Source organism: Pseudophryne corroboree, chromosome 10 (assembly GCF_028390025.1).
Source record: "Pseudophryne corroboree isolate aPseCor3 chromosome 10, aPseCor3.hap2, whole genome shotgun sequence".
Classification (NCBI taxonomy): Eukaryota; Metazoa; Chordata; class Amphibia; order Anura; family Myobatrachidae; genus Pseudophryne; species Pseudophryne corroboree.
This window is the reverse complement of record NC_086453.1, coordinates 310,172,948-310,187,675: the sequence shown is the minus strand read 5'-3', so window position 1 is coordinate 310,187,675 and position 14,728 is coordinate 310,172,948. Positions and strand designations below refer to the sequence as shown.

Here is a 14,728-nt window from a genome sequence, read left to right as displayed (position 1 = left end):
CTCCTTCTAAAAGCCCTTATCCCTGTATCCACAGCTGTTTTACCTGCTCTCCCTCTAATACCCCTTCTCACCGCTCATTTCTGCTGTGGGCGGGTGAGGTACGCGGAATCGGGAAGCACTCCTGGGGCTCCTGTGGGTTACGGCCTCCCCGTCCTCCTGAAGCCGTGGACTCCAGTACATCAGCATTGGAGCCGGATCCTCAACGCTGCCTGCCCACTCCACCCACGTACTATCAGCCGCTGGTGTGGGCCCAGCTGCCGGCTTCTGTATGGAGGCTGCCTCGCCCTGCCTGTACTGTTCAGCTGTGTGGATCCGGCTCTCAGCGGGCGGTGGCCATCTTACCTCCCCGGTGCTTTGGCCCTACACGGAAGGGGAACGCTCCTGAGGCTGGTGCGCTGGTTTCCTGGTCTCCTGCTTAGTGTGCCTGACAAGAAGTACAGGATCTCGCTGACACCACTACGAGAGGTCTCCGCTGCAGTCACTTTACTGGTGGCTACTGTATCTGCATACACAGATTGTCCGCTGTCCCCCTGAGTGGTGCCCCTGCATGCTCTGGACCCTGAGCTGCTGACACGCTGCTGACACACTCTGGCCCTAATACAGGATCCTGGAAGCACTTCTTTGGGCAGTGGTGAGTCCATGATTGGGGTGCTTGCACCTCATCTCTTTGTTGTACTTTCAGCTTTAGTATTAGTGCTCAGGCCCAAGCATCACCAGCTGCTGCTTTTACGTCAATTCCTATTGAGCCCTCTGGGGGAAGTTGTGGGTACAACTCCTTCCCCATAATCACCAGGGCTGTTTCCTTGGCAGAATGTAGTCCACGTTGACAATGTCTCTTCTCCATAACCCCCGCAATCATCTTAACCGACGCATTTATACATGTGGTATAGAGGATACCTAACGTTCTCAGGACCTCATGGAATTCTCCAGTCTTACTAGTGTTATTGTCTCCCTTGGCAGTGATACGTCATGCCTCCTAAGAAGAATAAAGCCTCCAAACTGATTTCTCAAGTTGCCTTCTTTAAGCCTTCTCCTTATCGTAACACGTCTCAAGGGACTGGGGCCCCTGCCACAGAATCGGGCCCACTGCCCGCCACTTCTTCATCTATGGCGGCCTCCTCTTCACCCCATCCTCTCCCCTCCTCACCACGCTTGGAGGACGGTGAAGCCTTAATAGTGGGCACGATGAAGCTTTTGTTACACCAATTTAAGGATGAGGTGGCCTCTGAGTTTCATGTTATGCTGCAGTCCTGCTAAAGTTCTATTGATGATCTACGCAAGAGAACTGGACATCTGGAAACTAAGATGTGTGAAGTGGTGGGCTCCCATAATACCCTCCTTGACTCTCATGACGTTCTTGAAGGTGAAGTGGTGACTATGCGGGACAAAATAGCAGATTTAGAGGATCGATCACACAGGAATAACCTCAAGCTACGGGGTGTTCCTGAGTCCGTTTCTAACAGCAGCCTGCACGACTATACTGTTGAGATATTTAAACAACTGCTGCCTTCTGCTACCTCATCGGATTTGTTGTTGGACTGTATTCATAGACTTCCGAAAGCCCGTAGCGCTCCTGAAGGGGCGCTGAGAGATGTCTTGATGGGAGTGCATTTCTGTCATATTAAAGAATCCCTGCTTAAAGCGGCTAGGCCTTCCTCTGATACAGTGGATGCCTTGGGCTCGCTTCAACTTTTTGGAGACTTATCACGATATACCCTCACCAAGAGACACTCCTTCCAATCTGTTACAATGGATCTTCGGAAAGCTGGTATCATCTATAGGTGGGGGTTTCCCACGCGTTTACTAATCTCTCGTAAAGGCTCTACTATTGACGTGTCTACTGTGGAGGAAGGTACACGACTCCTTCACAAATGGAACATTTCTGGAGCACAACGGTCGGGCTCTCCCGATCTCTGACTCCAACAGGACTGGTCGACGGTTGGGAAATAGAGCATAGCTCCTGTCGTAGCCTCACTGCCTGGAGAGGCCCTTGCTTTGTTTGGCGCTGGTCCTTATAAAGTCTAATTAATGTCATTGAGTTATTGTCTGGATATAACTGTTTCTACACTGCTGTTCTTTGATTTTCAGATGCTGGATTTACATAATATGTTTCCTTTAGGTCTCCATGTTACAACCATTGAGCTAATTTTTTGTTAGATTCAGGGCTCAGTGACCTTTTTCAAAATAGCATGTCTCTGCAGGCTTGACTTTATATGTCTTCTATGCCATGTGCCCAATTGTTTACGATTTTCTTCTTTTCTAGTTGTGTGATTGCGGGGAGGTTGACCACTAACCTCTCTCCTTTGTAGGGTGAGGCGCTGGATGTTTTGGTGCCTTGCTATGACTCTGTACCTTTATGAAGTCCATTCTTTCTCTATCTTTCTATCTTCCTATCTTCTTCCTCCGTGTGTTTCCCTCATGTGTCTTGTCTCCCCCATGTTCTTTGCTCTGATATGTCAATGTGTTCGGGATGCGGTATTCTCTTTAACTACACCTGTTAGCTCAAGCGGTCGGCCCGCCTACCGGTCATTCAGTTATGGTTAACTTGGTGTCACTAAATGTTAAGGGATTTAATTCCCCATCGAAGCGTAGATTGGCCCTATCCTCCTTCTACAAAATGAAAGCGAATGTTGTCGCTATTCAGGAAACACACTTTAGGTAGCTTGATCCCCCTAGATTTTTTGATAATTGTTCCCTACCCATTACATGCAAATGGTCCCACCAAAAAGGCTGGCGTTGCAATTCTTATTTCCAGAGACTGCTCTTTCAACCTAGATTCCCAAATAGTAGACCCTGAAGGGCGATATCTGATACTATTAGGACATCTCGAAAATACTCTGGTTACCTTGGTCTCATGCTATGCACCGAATTCTGGTCAACTTTCATTTTGCAGGAAATTATGGTCATTAATACAGAACCATGCTAAAGGGGCCATTATGATACTGGGGGATTTAAACTTAGTTGTTGACCCCTATATGGATAGATCTCATCCCACTAGAAGCACTTTAACCAGGTCTAGGACCACCCCAGATAAATCCTCTGGACTTTGCCATTTACTTGGAGAGTATGATCTCTATGATGCATGGCAGACTAAATATCCTACGGTTAGGGACTATTCCTTTTACTCACATGTCCACTCCTTGTACTGTAGAATCGACCTTGTCTTGACTGATAAAGAGTCGTTATTGACTATTAAGAAAATAACCATATTGCTGATGACCTGGTCAGATCACTCCCCGCTACAGGTAGTATGGGAACCTGGAGCTCGTACAGTGTCTCCATGCCCTCGGAGGCTAGGGAATTTCTTGCTAAGTCATCCTGAAGCCTTTCTCGCCATACAACAAACTATACAGTTATATCCAGATACCAACAAGCCCGAGGATACCTCGATCTTTAATAACTGGTGTTCCTTTAAAGCAGTAGTACGGGGGTCAGCAATTCAGGCAGTGGCACGGCTTAAACGTTCTCAAAATGCTGAACGATTACTAGCTGAAAGTGAAGCTGCCAACCTAGAAATGTCACACAAGGCTAATCCACAAAATAGAAATATTTTTAAGCTTGTGCTTGCCGCTAGGGAAAAGGTGAATGTTTTCTATCTCCGGGAAGTGCAACGCAACATTGCACGACTGAACCAGAGATTTTATGTATTTGGAAATAAGGCGGGTCAACTTTTAGCACGGAAATTACGGGGTAGGCGAGCTAAAGCCAGAATTCATTATATTTGTTCCCCTATGGGATCCAGAGTATCTGACCCCTATGATATAGCAAACATCTTTGCAGAGTATCATTCCCAACTTTACAATTTACAGTCAGAGACGGCTATTCCTCAGCCCATGGAGGCTGAAATCCAGTCCTTTTTTGAATAAGCTTCCCCCCCCAACGCTGGACTCCGGGGCCTGCCTGTCCCTCAGCTCCCCTTTGACTATACCTGAACTTGGTGCTTTCCCGCGAGATAAAGCGCCTGGCCCCGATGGATTTCCATCCAATTTCTATAAAACTTATCAAGCAGACTTAGTGCCAGTGCTGTTGACCGTCTTTAATGAGGCGTCCGATGTTGGGAGGTTCCCGAGGGAGATGCTTGAAGCGCAGATAGTTGCTATCCCTAAGCCAGGTAAACCTCCCACTTCTGTCCAAAATTACTGTCCTATAGCTCTGTTGAACACAGACGTAAAGCTCTTCGCAAAGCTTATCGCTAATTGCCTTTGCCCCTTATTACCTTCCCTTATAGCTGCTGATCAGGTTGGTTTTGCCCCAGGTTGGCAGGCCCCGGACAACACTCGGAGAGTTTACAATGTTATGGAGTACTGTAATACTCATAACACGCCCCTTTTACTCCTTTCGTTGGACGCTGAGAAGGCGTTCGACAGACTCCATTGGGGTTATCTGAGATCTGTTCTGTGTAAATTTGGAATCCTTGGGAGACTTTTGGACTCTATTTTTGCCTTGTACTCCGCTCCCTCTGCAAGGGTGTTTGTTAATGGGTGTCTGTCGGGTGGGTTTGATATTTTGAACGGCACCAGACAGGGTTGCCCTTTGTCACCCCTCATTTTCACTTTGGCTATCGAGCCCCTGGCCGAGACCATTAGGACCGATCTGACAGTTACAGGCCCCGAGATAAGAGGATTGTGTCACAAGGTAAACCTTTTCACAGACGATATATTGCTCTGTTTGACCCTCCCTGAACCCTCCCTTCCCGCCCTCCATACTATACTGGATCTATACTCCAGCATATCTTACTATTCTACTGCTCCATACCCCACTGCATACAATAGCTTTACTCAAGGACAGATACAGATATGCTTGGCAGGTGCAATCTATTAAATATTTGGGTATTCATCTCTCGCTAGACAGAGATTTATATGATTGCAATTATGCACCTTTATTAAACACTTTAGATAAATTAATTAAAGACTGGTCCCTACATGAGATCTCTTGGTTAGGACGTATTTCGGCAACTAAGATGGTACTGCTACCTAAACTCCTCTATTTGTTTCGGGCTATCCCCCGTAGCTTCCCTAAACCTCACAGTGTCAGAGCTAATAAAATTTTGTCCGGTTTTATTTGGAAGAGGTCTAAACCCCGGATTGCTAGGCAGGTTTTGTCTTTGCCCAAAACTTCTGGAGGTGTAGCCTACCCTAGCTTAGACGCATAACACTCCGCCTGTCTTCTTAGCCAGGCTCGAGACTGGTTTCTTACGCACAACCCCAAACCATGGGTCCTTATTGAAAAATATTTTTTTTAGGATTAATTAACATAACAGATATTTTTCTGCTGCCTATACACAGCGTTTCGAAATGGCAAGGTCCTGGGGAAGCGATTAGATGTACATTAAAGCTCTGGAATTCAGTGGTAGCGTCTGACCTAACTATTTTGCTGCCAGCAGCTGATCTCTCTGTCAGAACTATTGCCTGCACCATTCCCAATCTCACACTAGGCGCTTGGATAGATGCTGGCACTGTGAAGGATCTTTGCTCTGAAGGTAACATAGTACCTTTCTCTTACCTACAATCCCATTTTGACATACTGAAACGTGACTTCTTTACGTACTTGCAAATACGCCACTGGCTCCATTCTTCTCCTCGTAAGTTTGGAGGCTCCTCTCCTCTTCCTGCTCCTATATTTTCTACTAAAACAAACCTCCAGGTAGGCGCACAGTACCAATGATGTTGATAAAAAAACAATTTATTAACATAAAAACAATAACAGACTCATTAAACGACCACAACAATACACAGAGCATATAACTGAGGTGTTATAAGCCTCTAATACACACATATGGTGTATTAATATGTGAAAGGGACGCTGAAATACCGGAGAGCCCGTCTCTGTAGGATAGGGTTAATCTCTCACATTAATTCCATATCTAACAGTTCAAGTGGAAATGAAATACTGCAAGATGGTGTAATAAGCGTCTATGACCATATAGAAGTGTCCAGATTTAAATAGCTGTTTCCTTGGAGCAAAATGTGAATAATAAACCAACCGATTGCTGTTACTCACTGAGACGTTGTAATCTCTTACTGCTCGGAATAGGTAGTTGAAAGCCGCTTGTTATCACCCTGTGCATGGGTGAGACATCCGTCAGCGGTGTGTTCAGGTGAGAACCGTTCCCTTCAGTGCGGCACCAAGTGAGTATGCCGGACCGCCGTGCAGATCCCCCAGCTTAACTGAGCAGCGCCCAGCCGGGCAAGATGTAGCAGTGTTCCAAATGCAGGGGAAATTTGAGTGGGATGATTAGATCGCAGGTTGAATCATTCACCAACAGCTTGTGACAAACGGCTGATAGCAATAAGTATTGCGCTCCTTGGGACACTTAATGGTCTAAAAGCGGCCCTTTCTTCTGTACCCTCAACGCGTTTCTCCGCACCTAAGGTGGCTTCTTCAAGAGGCAGAGTGTTCTTCTCTGTGCACTATTTTAATTCTTTTATACCTTGTCCCATTATAATCATTAGGAACAGGTGAGTGTGGAGGCTCAACAGGTGCATTAGAATCTTAGCCTTCATACACAGATAGCGTGTCACAGAGTTTTTAATTAAACATGGTCAGTTTAAAAAACATTTTAAATTAAATCATAAGACTGTCCGTTTATCATAAATAAAAACAACATATATAAAAAAACATTTCTGTTATGCGGACAGAATCACTATAATCCCATAAGGTTGCAACCATACTAAAAGTCTTTCTAGCAGCTGTATAGTTATAATTTAATAAACTCCAACACCTAATTGGGGAAAAGGAGTATATGAGCATGTGTGCACATATGGTGGGTTAAGTACTCAGTGCTATTGATAGCATATTATAGTGGACATTAAGTTTATTAAATCTTAATTTTATTCTTTATTTATAAACATTAATTCTAAGAAAATTTATCATAAATCATGTGAAAAAACATGTGTAAAAACATATCTACATATCACATCCCTTCATATTGATATCTTTATGCGCTCAGACCTTAGTGTTATAGCATGGAAAGGGGATGATAACACAGTTATGAATTTTGTTGATTTCTTAAACACTAATGAGTATGGTTTGTCCTTCACTTGCACACACCACCCCTCACAAATTAATTTTCTGGACATAACGGTGGAGGCGGTAGAGGAGAAACTGATGGTGTCATCCTATAAAAAATCCGTTGACGCCTGTAGTTACATCCCGTATACGAGCAACCATAAGAAAGGTTGGCTTAATAATGTACCTAAAAGTCAACTTTTTAGGATTAGACGTAACTGCACATTAGATTGTACTTTTGCTGAGCAAGCTGAGGAACTTATTACCTCCTTGAGAAAACGTGATTATCCCGAGGATGTATTAGAAGAGGCCATAGCCTATTCACAAACATTAGATAGGAGGAGTATCTTAGAAACTACTAACACACAATCATCTTATGTGAACCCAAATGAGAAAGAAGGTTCATGTACTATCATAGCACGAGATATCCCTCCATCCATTGAAACAGTTACTGAGGAACCTAGATCTACTAATAATAATAATAATAATAAAAATAATAATAAAAATAAAAAAGTTAACAGTGATAATAAAACTCAAAAAATTAATCAATATAATCTGGCTTTCAAATCAAAATTTAATGTAAAAGCAAATAAAATCTCTTGTATAATTAAACGTAATTACAAATTACTGCTGACTGATCCAATATTAAATACAACTCTCCCTGCAAATCCCACGATTATTTTAAAAAAAGCTAAAAACCTTAGGAATATATTAGCTCCGAGTTTCTTTAAGAGATCTCCTGTAAATACTGAAATGAGTGAACAACCTACATTAGCGGGCCCAAAAGTTGTGGGCTTTTTTAGATGCAACCACAATAGATGCACCACATGCACTCATGTGGTTAACAAAATTAAACATATTTCTCCGTCTGGTTCAAATACAGAATTTAAGATACAATCGTTTATTAATTGCAGTACACATTTCGTAGTTTATTTGCTACACTGTTCGTGTCAGATGTACTATGTAGGGCGAACCACTAGGGCATTGAAGCTGCGCTTTATGGAACACAGAAGGAATATTCTTAAGGGATATATGAATCATAGTGTTTCACGTCACTATGCAGGAATCCATTCAAGTAATCCTGCTTGTCTCCAACTAATTGGCCTTGAACAGATTAAGATTACCCCTAGAGGTGGAGATAGATTTAGAACTTTATGCCGTCAGGAAGCTGCATGGATCTGGAAATTACAGACTTTGAAACCCCAAGGGTTGAACGAAACTATAGATCTTGAATTTATTTAGTTATATATAGCTGTTTTAGTTTACTCAACTTTATCTCTCTCATTGAAGTATAGAATTACATATTGAGATTGGTCCTTGACCCTCTCTCTTTCATCTTTTGTTGTCTGTACTTGTAATATTTTTTATTTGTCATCTATTATGCCCATGGAGTGGTTCTGTTGGGTTTGAGACCATGACTGCAAGCGGACCTGGCGTTGCCGCTATATTGCTAGTGACACGCCAGATTTTCCTTCTGCACGCCAGTCTGGCCGCTGACCCACATAACCATTCCTATTTTCAGATAGAGACTATAGGAATGATTATAATAGTTTAAATGCTGATATGATGAAGGTATTAGTCTCTAAAATTATAAAAATAAAAATATATATACATCTCTCTCTCTACATGTTTATATATGCTAAGTTTCTCTGTAGTTTATATTGTCCCATGCTATAACACTAAGGTCTGAGCGCATAAAGATAGCAATATGAAGGGATGTGATATGTAGATATGTTTTTACACATGTTTTTTCACATGATTTATGATAAATTTTCTTAGAATGAATGTTTATAAATAAAGAATAAAATTAAGATTTAATAAACTTAATGTCCACTATAATATGCTATCAATAGCACTGAGTACTTAACCCACCATATGTGCACACATGCTCATATACTCCTTTTCCCCACTTAGGTGTTGGAGATTATTAAATTATAACTATACAGCTGCTAGAAAGACTTTTAGTATGGTTGCAACCTTATGGGATTATAGTGATTCTGTCCGCATAACAGAAATGTTTTTTTATATATGTTGTTTTTATTTATGATAAACGGACAGTCTTATGATTTAATTTAAAATGTTTTTTAAACTGACCATGTTTAATTAAAAACTCTGTGACACGCTATCTGTGTATGAAGGCTAAGATTCTAATGCACCTGTTGAGCCTCCACACTCACCTGTTCCTAATGATTATAATGGGACAAGGTATAAAAGAATTAAAATAGTGCACAGAGAAGAACACTCTGCCTCTTGAAGAAGCCACCTTAGGTGCGGAGAAACGCGTTGAGGGAACAGAAGAAAGGGCCGCTTTATGACCATTAAGTGTCCCAAGGAGCGCAATACTTATTGCTATCAGTCGTTTGTCACAAGCTGTTGGTGAATGATTCAGCCTGCGATCTAATCATCCCACTCAAATTTCCCCTGCATTTGGAACACTGCTACATCTTGCCCGGCTGGGCGCTGCTCAGTTAAGCTGGGGGATCTGCACGGCGGTCCGGCATACTCACTTGGTGCCGCACTGAAGGGAACGGTTCTCACCTGAACACACCGCTGACGGATGTCTCACCCATGCACAGGGTGATAACAAGCGGCTTTCAACTACATATCACGAGCAGTAAGAGATTACAACGTCTCAGTGAGTAACAGCAATCGGTTGGTTTATTATTCACATTTTGCTCCAAGGAAACAGCTATTTAAATCTGGACACTTCTATATGGTCATAGACGCTTATTACACCATCTTGCAGTATTTCATTTCCACTTGAACTGTTAGATATGGAATTAATGTGAGAGATTAACCCTATCCTACAGAGACGGGCTCTCCGGTATTTCAGCGTCCATTTCACATATTAATACACCATATGTGTGTATTAGAGGCTTATAATACCTCAGTTATATGCTCTGTGTATTGTTGTGGTCTTTTAATGAGTCTGTTATTGTTTTTATGTTAATAAATTGTTTTTTTATCAACATCATTGGTACTGTGCGCCTACCTGGTGGTTTGTTTTAGTTGTTTTGTTTTAAGGAGGCCGGCTACCTCCTTACCAAGTGGCTGCCATTATCAGTGTTATATTTGCACGACCCTGCTCAGCGCCTACAAACCTTTTTTCTGTTCCTATATTTTCTAGGCTGTCTTCCCCTGAGCATAGGGGTGGGATATCTCGATGGTATCAGTACATTGTCCTTCTGAATAAAACAGGTAAGATACTTTCGCAGATTAAATGGGAAGGAGACCTCTCTATGGTTCTCCGGGAGGAGGAGTGGGATGCTATTTCCTTAATGTGCTTTAAGATCTCTAAATGTCTCCAACATTCCGAAATGTTTTATAATTTGTGCCACAGGGAGTATTTCACTCCGCAGCGGCTTCATAGTATATGGCCCTCAATATCCCAACTATGGGGTATATTTACTAAAATTCGTATTTTCCCGACTGAGGTTAAAGATCTAACACGAATTACATTGAAAGTGTAAATTTGCAACTTTTTGAATTTATTACGACTAATTTACTAAGCTATCGTATTTTTCAATTTCGTGTTTTGCCATGTCGATGTCATTCGTAGTTTTGTAAGGTAGAATGCGGCCGATTTAGTGGTTTTGCGGCCGTGTTATGAGGTTTTTTTACGACTGCGTCACATTTTAGTCACGGCAGTGTTTGTCCGTTCACGGCCGCGTTTTTTTCCTAAGTTTCGTTTTTGTCACTCGTCCGTGATTGGTTTGATTCATGATGGAGGAGTGTCTGTGCACATTACTATAAAAACGCCCCAAACCGTCCGCACCTCGTGGGTTTAGCTAGTGGAGAGGAGAGAGGAAGGTGTGTTAGGAGTTGGTGAGTTTTGTGGAGTTTTTGGTGGATTTGTAGCGGATTTTTGCGATTGTTGAGTGCTGTACTGTGTGTGTAAGTAGTCTTGTCATACTTGTTGTGTAGTTTTTTCAAAGTTTGTCTACTTTTTTGTCCTTGTTTTTTTTTTCAAGTCTATTGTCATTGTTTGTGAGTGTGTGTGTGTGTGTGTGTGTGTGTGTGTGTGTGTGTGTGTTGGGTGTGTGGTGTGTAGTGGTAGTGGAGGAGTGTGTTTTCTGTTTTTTTTTCTCTGTGTTATTTGTAGTTTGTCCTGATTATGTCCCAGTCAGAGGTCAGTGTGTTGGAGGAGGTGAGTGAGAGGGAGGAGGTGAGTGAGGTGGAGGAGGTTAGTGAGAGGGAGGAGGTGAGTGAGGTGGAGGAGGTTAGTGAGAGGGAGGAGGTGAGTGAGGTGGAGGAGGTTAGTGAGGAGGAGGGGGTGGCTGCTGCTGCGTTCTCCAGTGATAGTGATGGTGTTGTGGCTCCGCAGCCACGCACCACTACAATGACTGGGCGCAATGTGAAATTCAGCTATTCAGAAAATATGGCTTTGGTGCTGGAGCTGATGAGGCATCATCAGCAGTTGTTTGGCCATGATGCTGCCAAGGTGTCCACACATAGGAAGTCTATTCTGTGGGGGAAGGTCATTGCAGCTGTGAATAGTGAGGGTGTGGTGAGGCGGACCGAGGACACGTGTCGCAAGCGCTTTTATGACATAAAGCGCCGTGTCAAGGCAAAGATGGCCAAGGAGGCTAAATCAGCCCGCCAAACCGGGGGTGGACACCACTTCCGTGCATCTTATCGGGATTGGGAGGAGCCTGTGCGTTCACTTATTCCACCCGAAGTGGTTGGTGCGACTCATGTCCGGGATTCGGACCGGCCAAGGCAGGATGGTGAGTTGTTTTTATTAATTTAAAAGTGTTAACATCTGTGTGTTGTCCTTTGTTGTTTGTAATTTCATCCAGCTAATTGTGATTGTCAGTTTGTTAATTGTTACAATGTGTTGGTGATGTCGTGCAGGCCTGGGCAACCTGTGGCTCTACAGGTGTTGGCAAACTACAAGTCTTTTCCTTCCATTTGATATCAGTACTAAATCTTTCCAGGTGTCTTTAAAAGAAGTGTGTTGAATATGTTGTTTGCATATTTTTTTTAAAAATAGATTTCTTTGGATTTATGTTTATTGTGTGTTGTTGTGTGTTGTCCTTTGTTTTTTTTTTGTTTTTATTGCATATTTTTCATTTTTAAAACATTTTTCTGCAGATATTTGAGCCTAGTTTTGTATTTGTTGAATGAAAATTGGTACCTTAGCGTGCAATATTGTGGTTGTGTCAAGCTATGTTTTTTTAAAAAAAACCATTATAATATTGTACATTATTTGGCTTTGTGTATGGATTAATTAGTGAAATTGAATCTTATTTAAAGTATACACACCCAATGAAGTCACCCAGAAAAGCTTAAGCATCGATTAGTTTACTTATCATCAGGTTCCAGATGTTTACATCACAATAAGGAATTTCAGAAAACAATGATAAATAAAAGTATGTTCATAAGGTAATTCTTCATATTTCTATAGTACGCCAGAGAAGCAGCACAGCCAGGCCACAGCCAACACTGCCAAGTGATGCAGATGGTGGGAATGCAGGTAAGAATTCACTGTAATCACATATTCAGCAAACACATAGAAGCACGAAATATTAATGTTTCTCTTATCACATAGGTTCTTCTTCTGCAAACCCCCCTCCACTAAGGCGCCCATCACAGGGCTCGGTGAGTGTGCCTAGGAGGCCAACCAAGAGACGTCGTCTTGAGGCTGAATCTGCTGCTCCATCATCACCACCCCAACGGCGCATCTCCGCAGTGTTGTCCCTGCCACCACAAGCAATTTTGGCGAGTCCACAAAGCGAGGATCCACAATCACCTCAGCTGTCTGGTGAGTAAACATAAAAGATAATTGTCACAAAAAATTTAAACAGTGTGGTCTATGAATTAACCTGGATAAGGCATAATGATTTTAAAAACCACTGATATGTGCAAGGTGATCAAGGCAGAAAAAAAAAATATCCTAACAGTAAAAATTCTGAACGTCCCTGTTTGGCTTGTGCCTTTATCACCTTGCACATATCACTGGTTTTTCAAATCCTTAGGTCTTCTCCAGGTTAATTCATCTGCACCACTGTTTGTGTACTGGCAAAATTATTATATTTGTGTTAATTCTTATTCCAGGCAATAATCACAAACAACAAGCACATGGTATTTTTGAAATTTTTGTGGTTACATTTTCAGATGTGATGTTGCCCATAGCAACCATTTAATTTTCCAGAAATTTAAACAAGAAACAGCAACATAAATGTAATCTATAAGCCAATTGTTTGCCATGGCCAACATCACCTTTTTTTAAACATAGGCCACCTTAAGACATTTACATGGTTATTTTATTAAAAAATGTGTGCTTTATTTATTTGGAGTAATTTTCACACACAACACTGACTGCCTTGATCAATTTATGAGTGTGTACCAAAACACATTTAATGTATTGTGTGTGTTTAACAAAAGGAAGGGTCATACACAATCTGTAAATGCATTAATTTAAAATGGCGAAAGTTCTTCGTGTTTGCAAATTCATTATGGCTTAGAGTCCGACAATTCCCTAATTCATTTTTCAATTGAGTATGGAAAGTTAGAAGGCACATATGTGTTTCAAAAGCTAAGATTCCTAGGTAATTTTAGGCCACAATCTCTGTTACATTTTCAACATGAATATTATTAAGTAAGCCATGTTTTGGTCAAGCAAAGAAATATTATAAAAACTAAATAGTGGCTGTTATCAACCCCATACAGAACCACCCATCATGGTCGAGGACGCACAGCAGGAAAGTGACCAGCAGCCTACCTACACACTACACCTGCAGCCAATTGATCCTACCCAGCCAACCACGCAGCAGGACATAACACAAACACCCCAAACATCCCATAGCCCCCAATTGAGGCCAACACCACCCCAGCAACAAATGGCCCCTGAGTTTTGGAACAGTTGGGCCACACAACAGGCACAAAACTATGCCTGCCTGAACACCCACACCCAATACCTTGCCAGTCTGCCCCATCATCTTCCTCGCCTCAGTCGGAACTCAGGCAGACTGATAGTTCAGGTTGGCAGAATTGGCAATTCAATGGAGCAGATGAGGGCAGACAACAGTCAAATGCAAGCCAATTTGCTCAGAATCATCGATGAACAACAGCGGCAGCAACAAGCCCTCATACAAATAATACAACACAACCAACTGGTCAACGAAAACCTATCCAGAATTATTGCCAGCAACACTGCCACAAATACCCAACTGACTGCAAGCATACACAACCTCAGCCAAAGCATTAATGTGTTGGCATCCCAACAAATCAGCTCAAGCTCCGGAACTACTACACCAAGCCAGGCCCCAGTTACCTCCCCTGTTAGACGCTCCAGCAGAACACGGGCCAACGAACCAGGTCAATCCTCTGCACCCAGCACACAAAAAAATAAATAATGAAGGATGCATCAAATGGTTGTAACAAAATAAAGTTTTTGGAATTGTTACCCAAAAAATGCCTGTGTCCAAGCAAATAATTTAAAAACACGCAATATGTGTATGGTTTAATGTGCTAATGAGTGACACTGTAAGTTATTCAAATTACAGTATAACTGTAAAGAGCAGTATAAATAACAAACACTAACGCAACACAAAAACCATTCACACCTACAATACATTTTAAAAAAGTGGTTAGGCAAGGTTATTTAAAACTAAATAATACTTACCGTTAAAATAACGCTGAATAACTTCTTGCCTTACCTGCCTCCCTACATCTGTACTCACACTGTCACCAGATGTTTCTAATTCACCTACTTGCT

General features: G+C 42.1%; 1 protein-coding gene across 1 annotated transcript; it reads left to right on the top strand.

The window, feature by feature from the left end:
- The first annotated feature begins 4,074 nt into the window (after positions 1-4,074).
- LOC134965324 (putative mediator of RNA polymerase II transcription subunit 29) lies at positions 4,075-14,371 on the top strand. The gene is made up of 5 exons (XM_063941798.1): positions 4,075-4,111; positions 6,950-7,621; positions 12,416-12,484; positions 12,560-12,772; positions 13,681-14,371. Exons 1-5 carry the CDS (start codon positions 4,075-4,077, stop codon positions 14,364-14,366), a joined length of 1,677 nt encoding a protein of 558 aa, XP_063797868.1. The 3' UTR covers positions 14,367-14,371.
- Positions 14,372-14,728: the final 357 nt, after the last annotated feature.

Excerpts from the sequence above, each read along its gene's own strand:
- LOC134965324 (XM_063941798.1), top strand. The coding sequence starts at position 4,075 with ATGCTTGAAGCGCAGATAGTTGCTATCCCTAAGCCAG. Across the intron at positions 4,112-6,949 it reads AGTTGCTATCCCTAAGCCAG|ACCTTAGTGTTATAGCATGG; the intron begins GTAAACCTCCCA and ends TTATGCGCTCAG. Across the intron at positions 7,622-12,415 it reads AATCTCTTGTATAATTAAAC|TACGCCAGAGAAGCAGCACA; the intron begins GTAATTACAAAT and ends ATATTTCTATAG.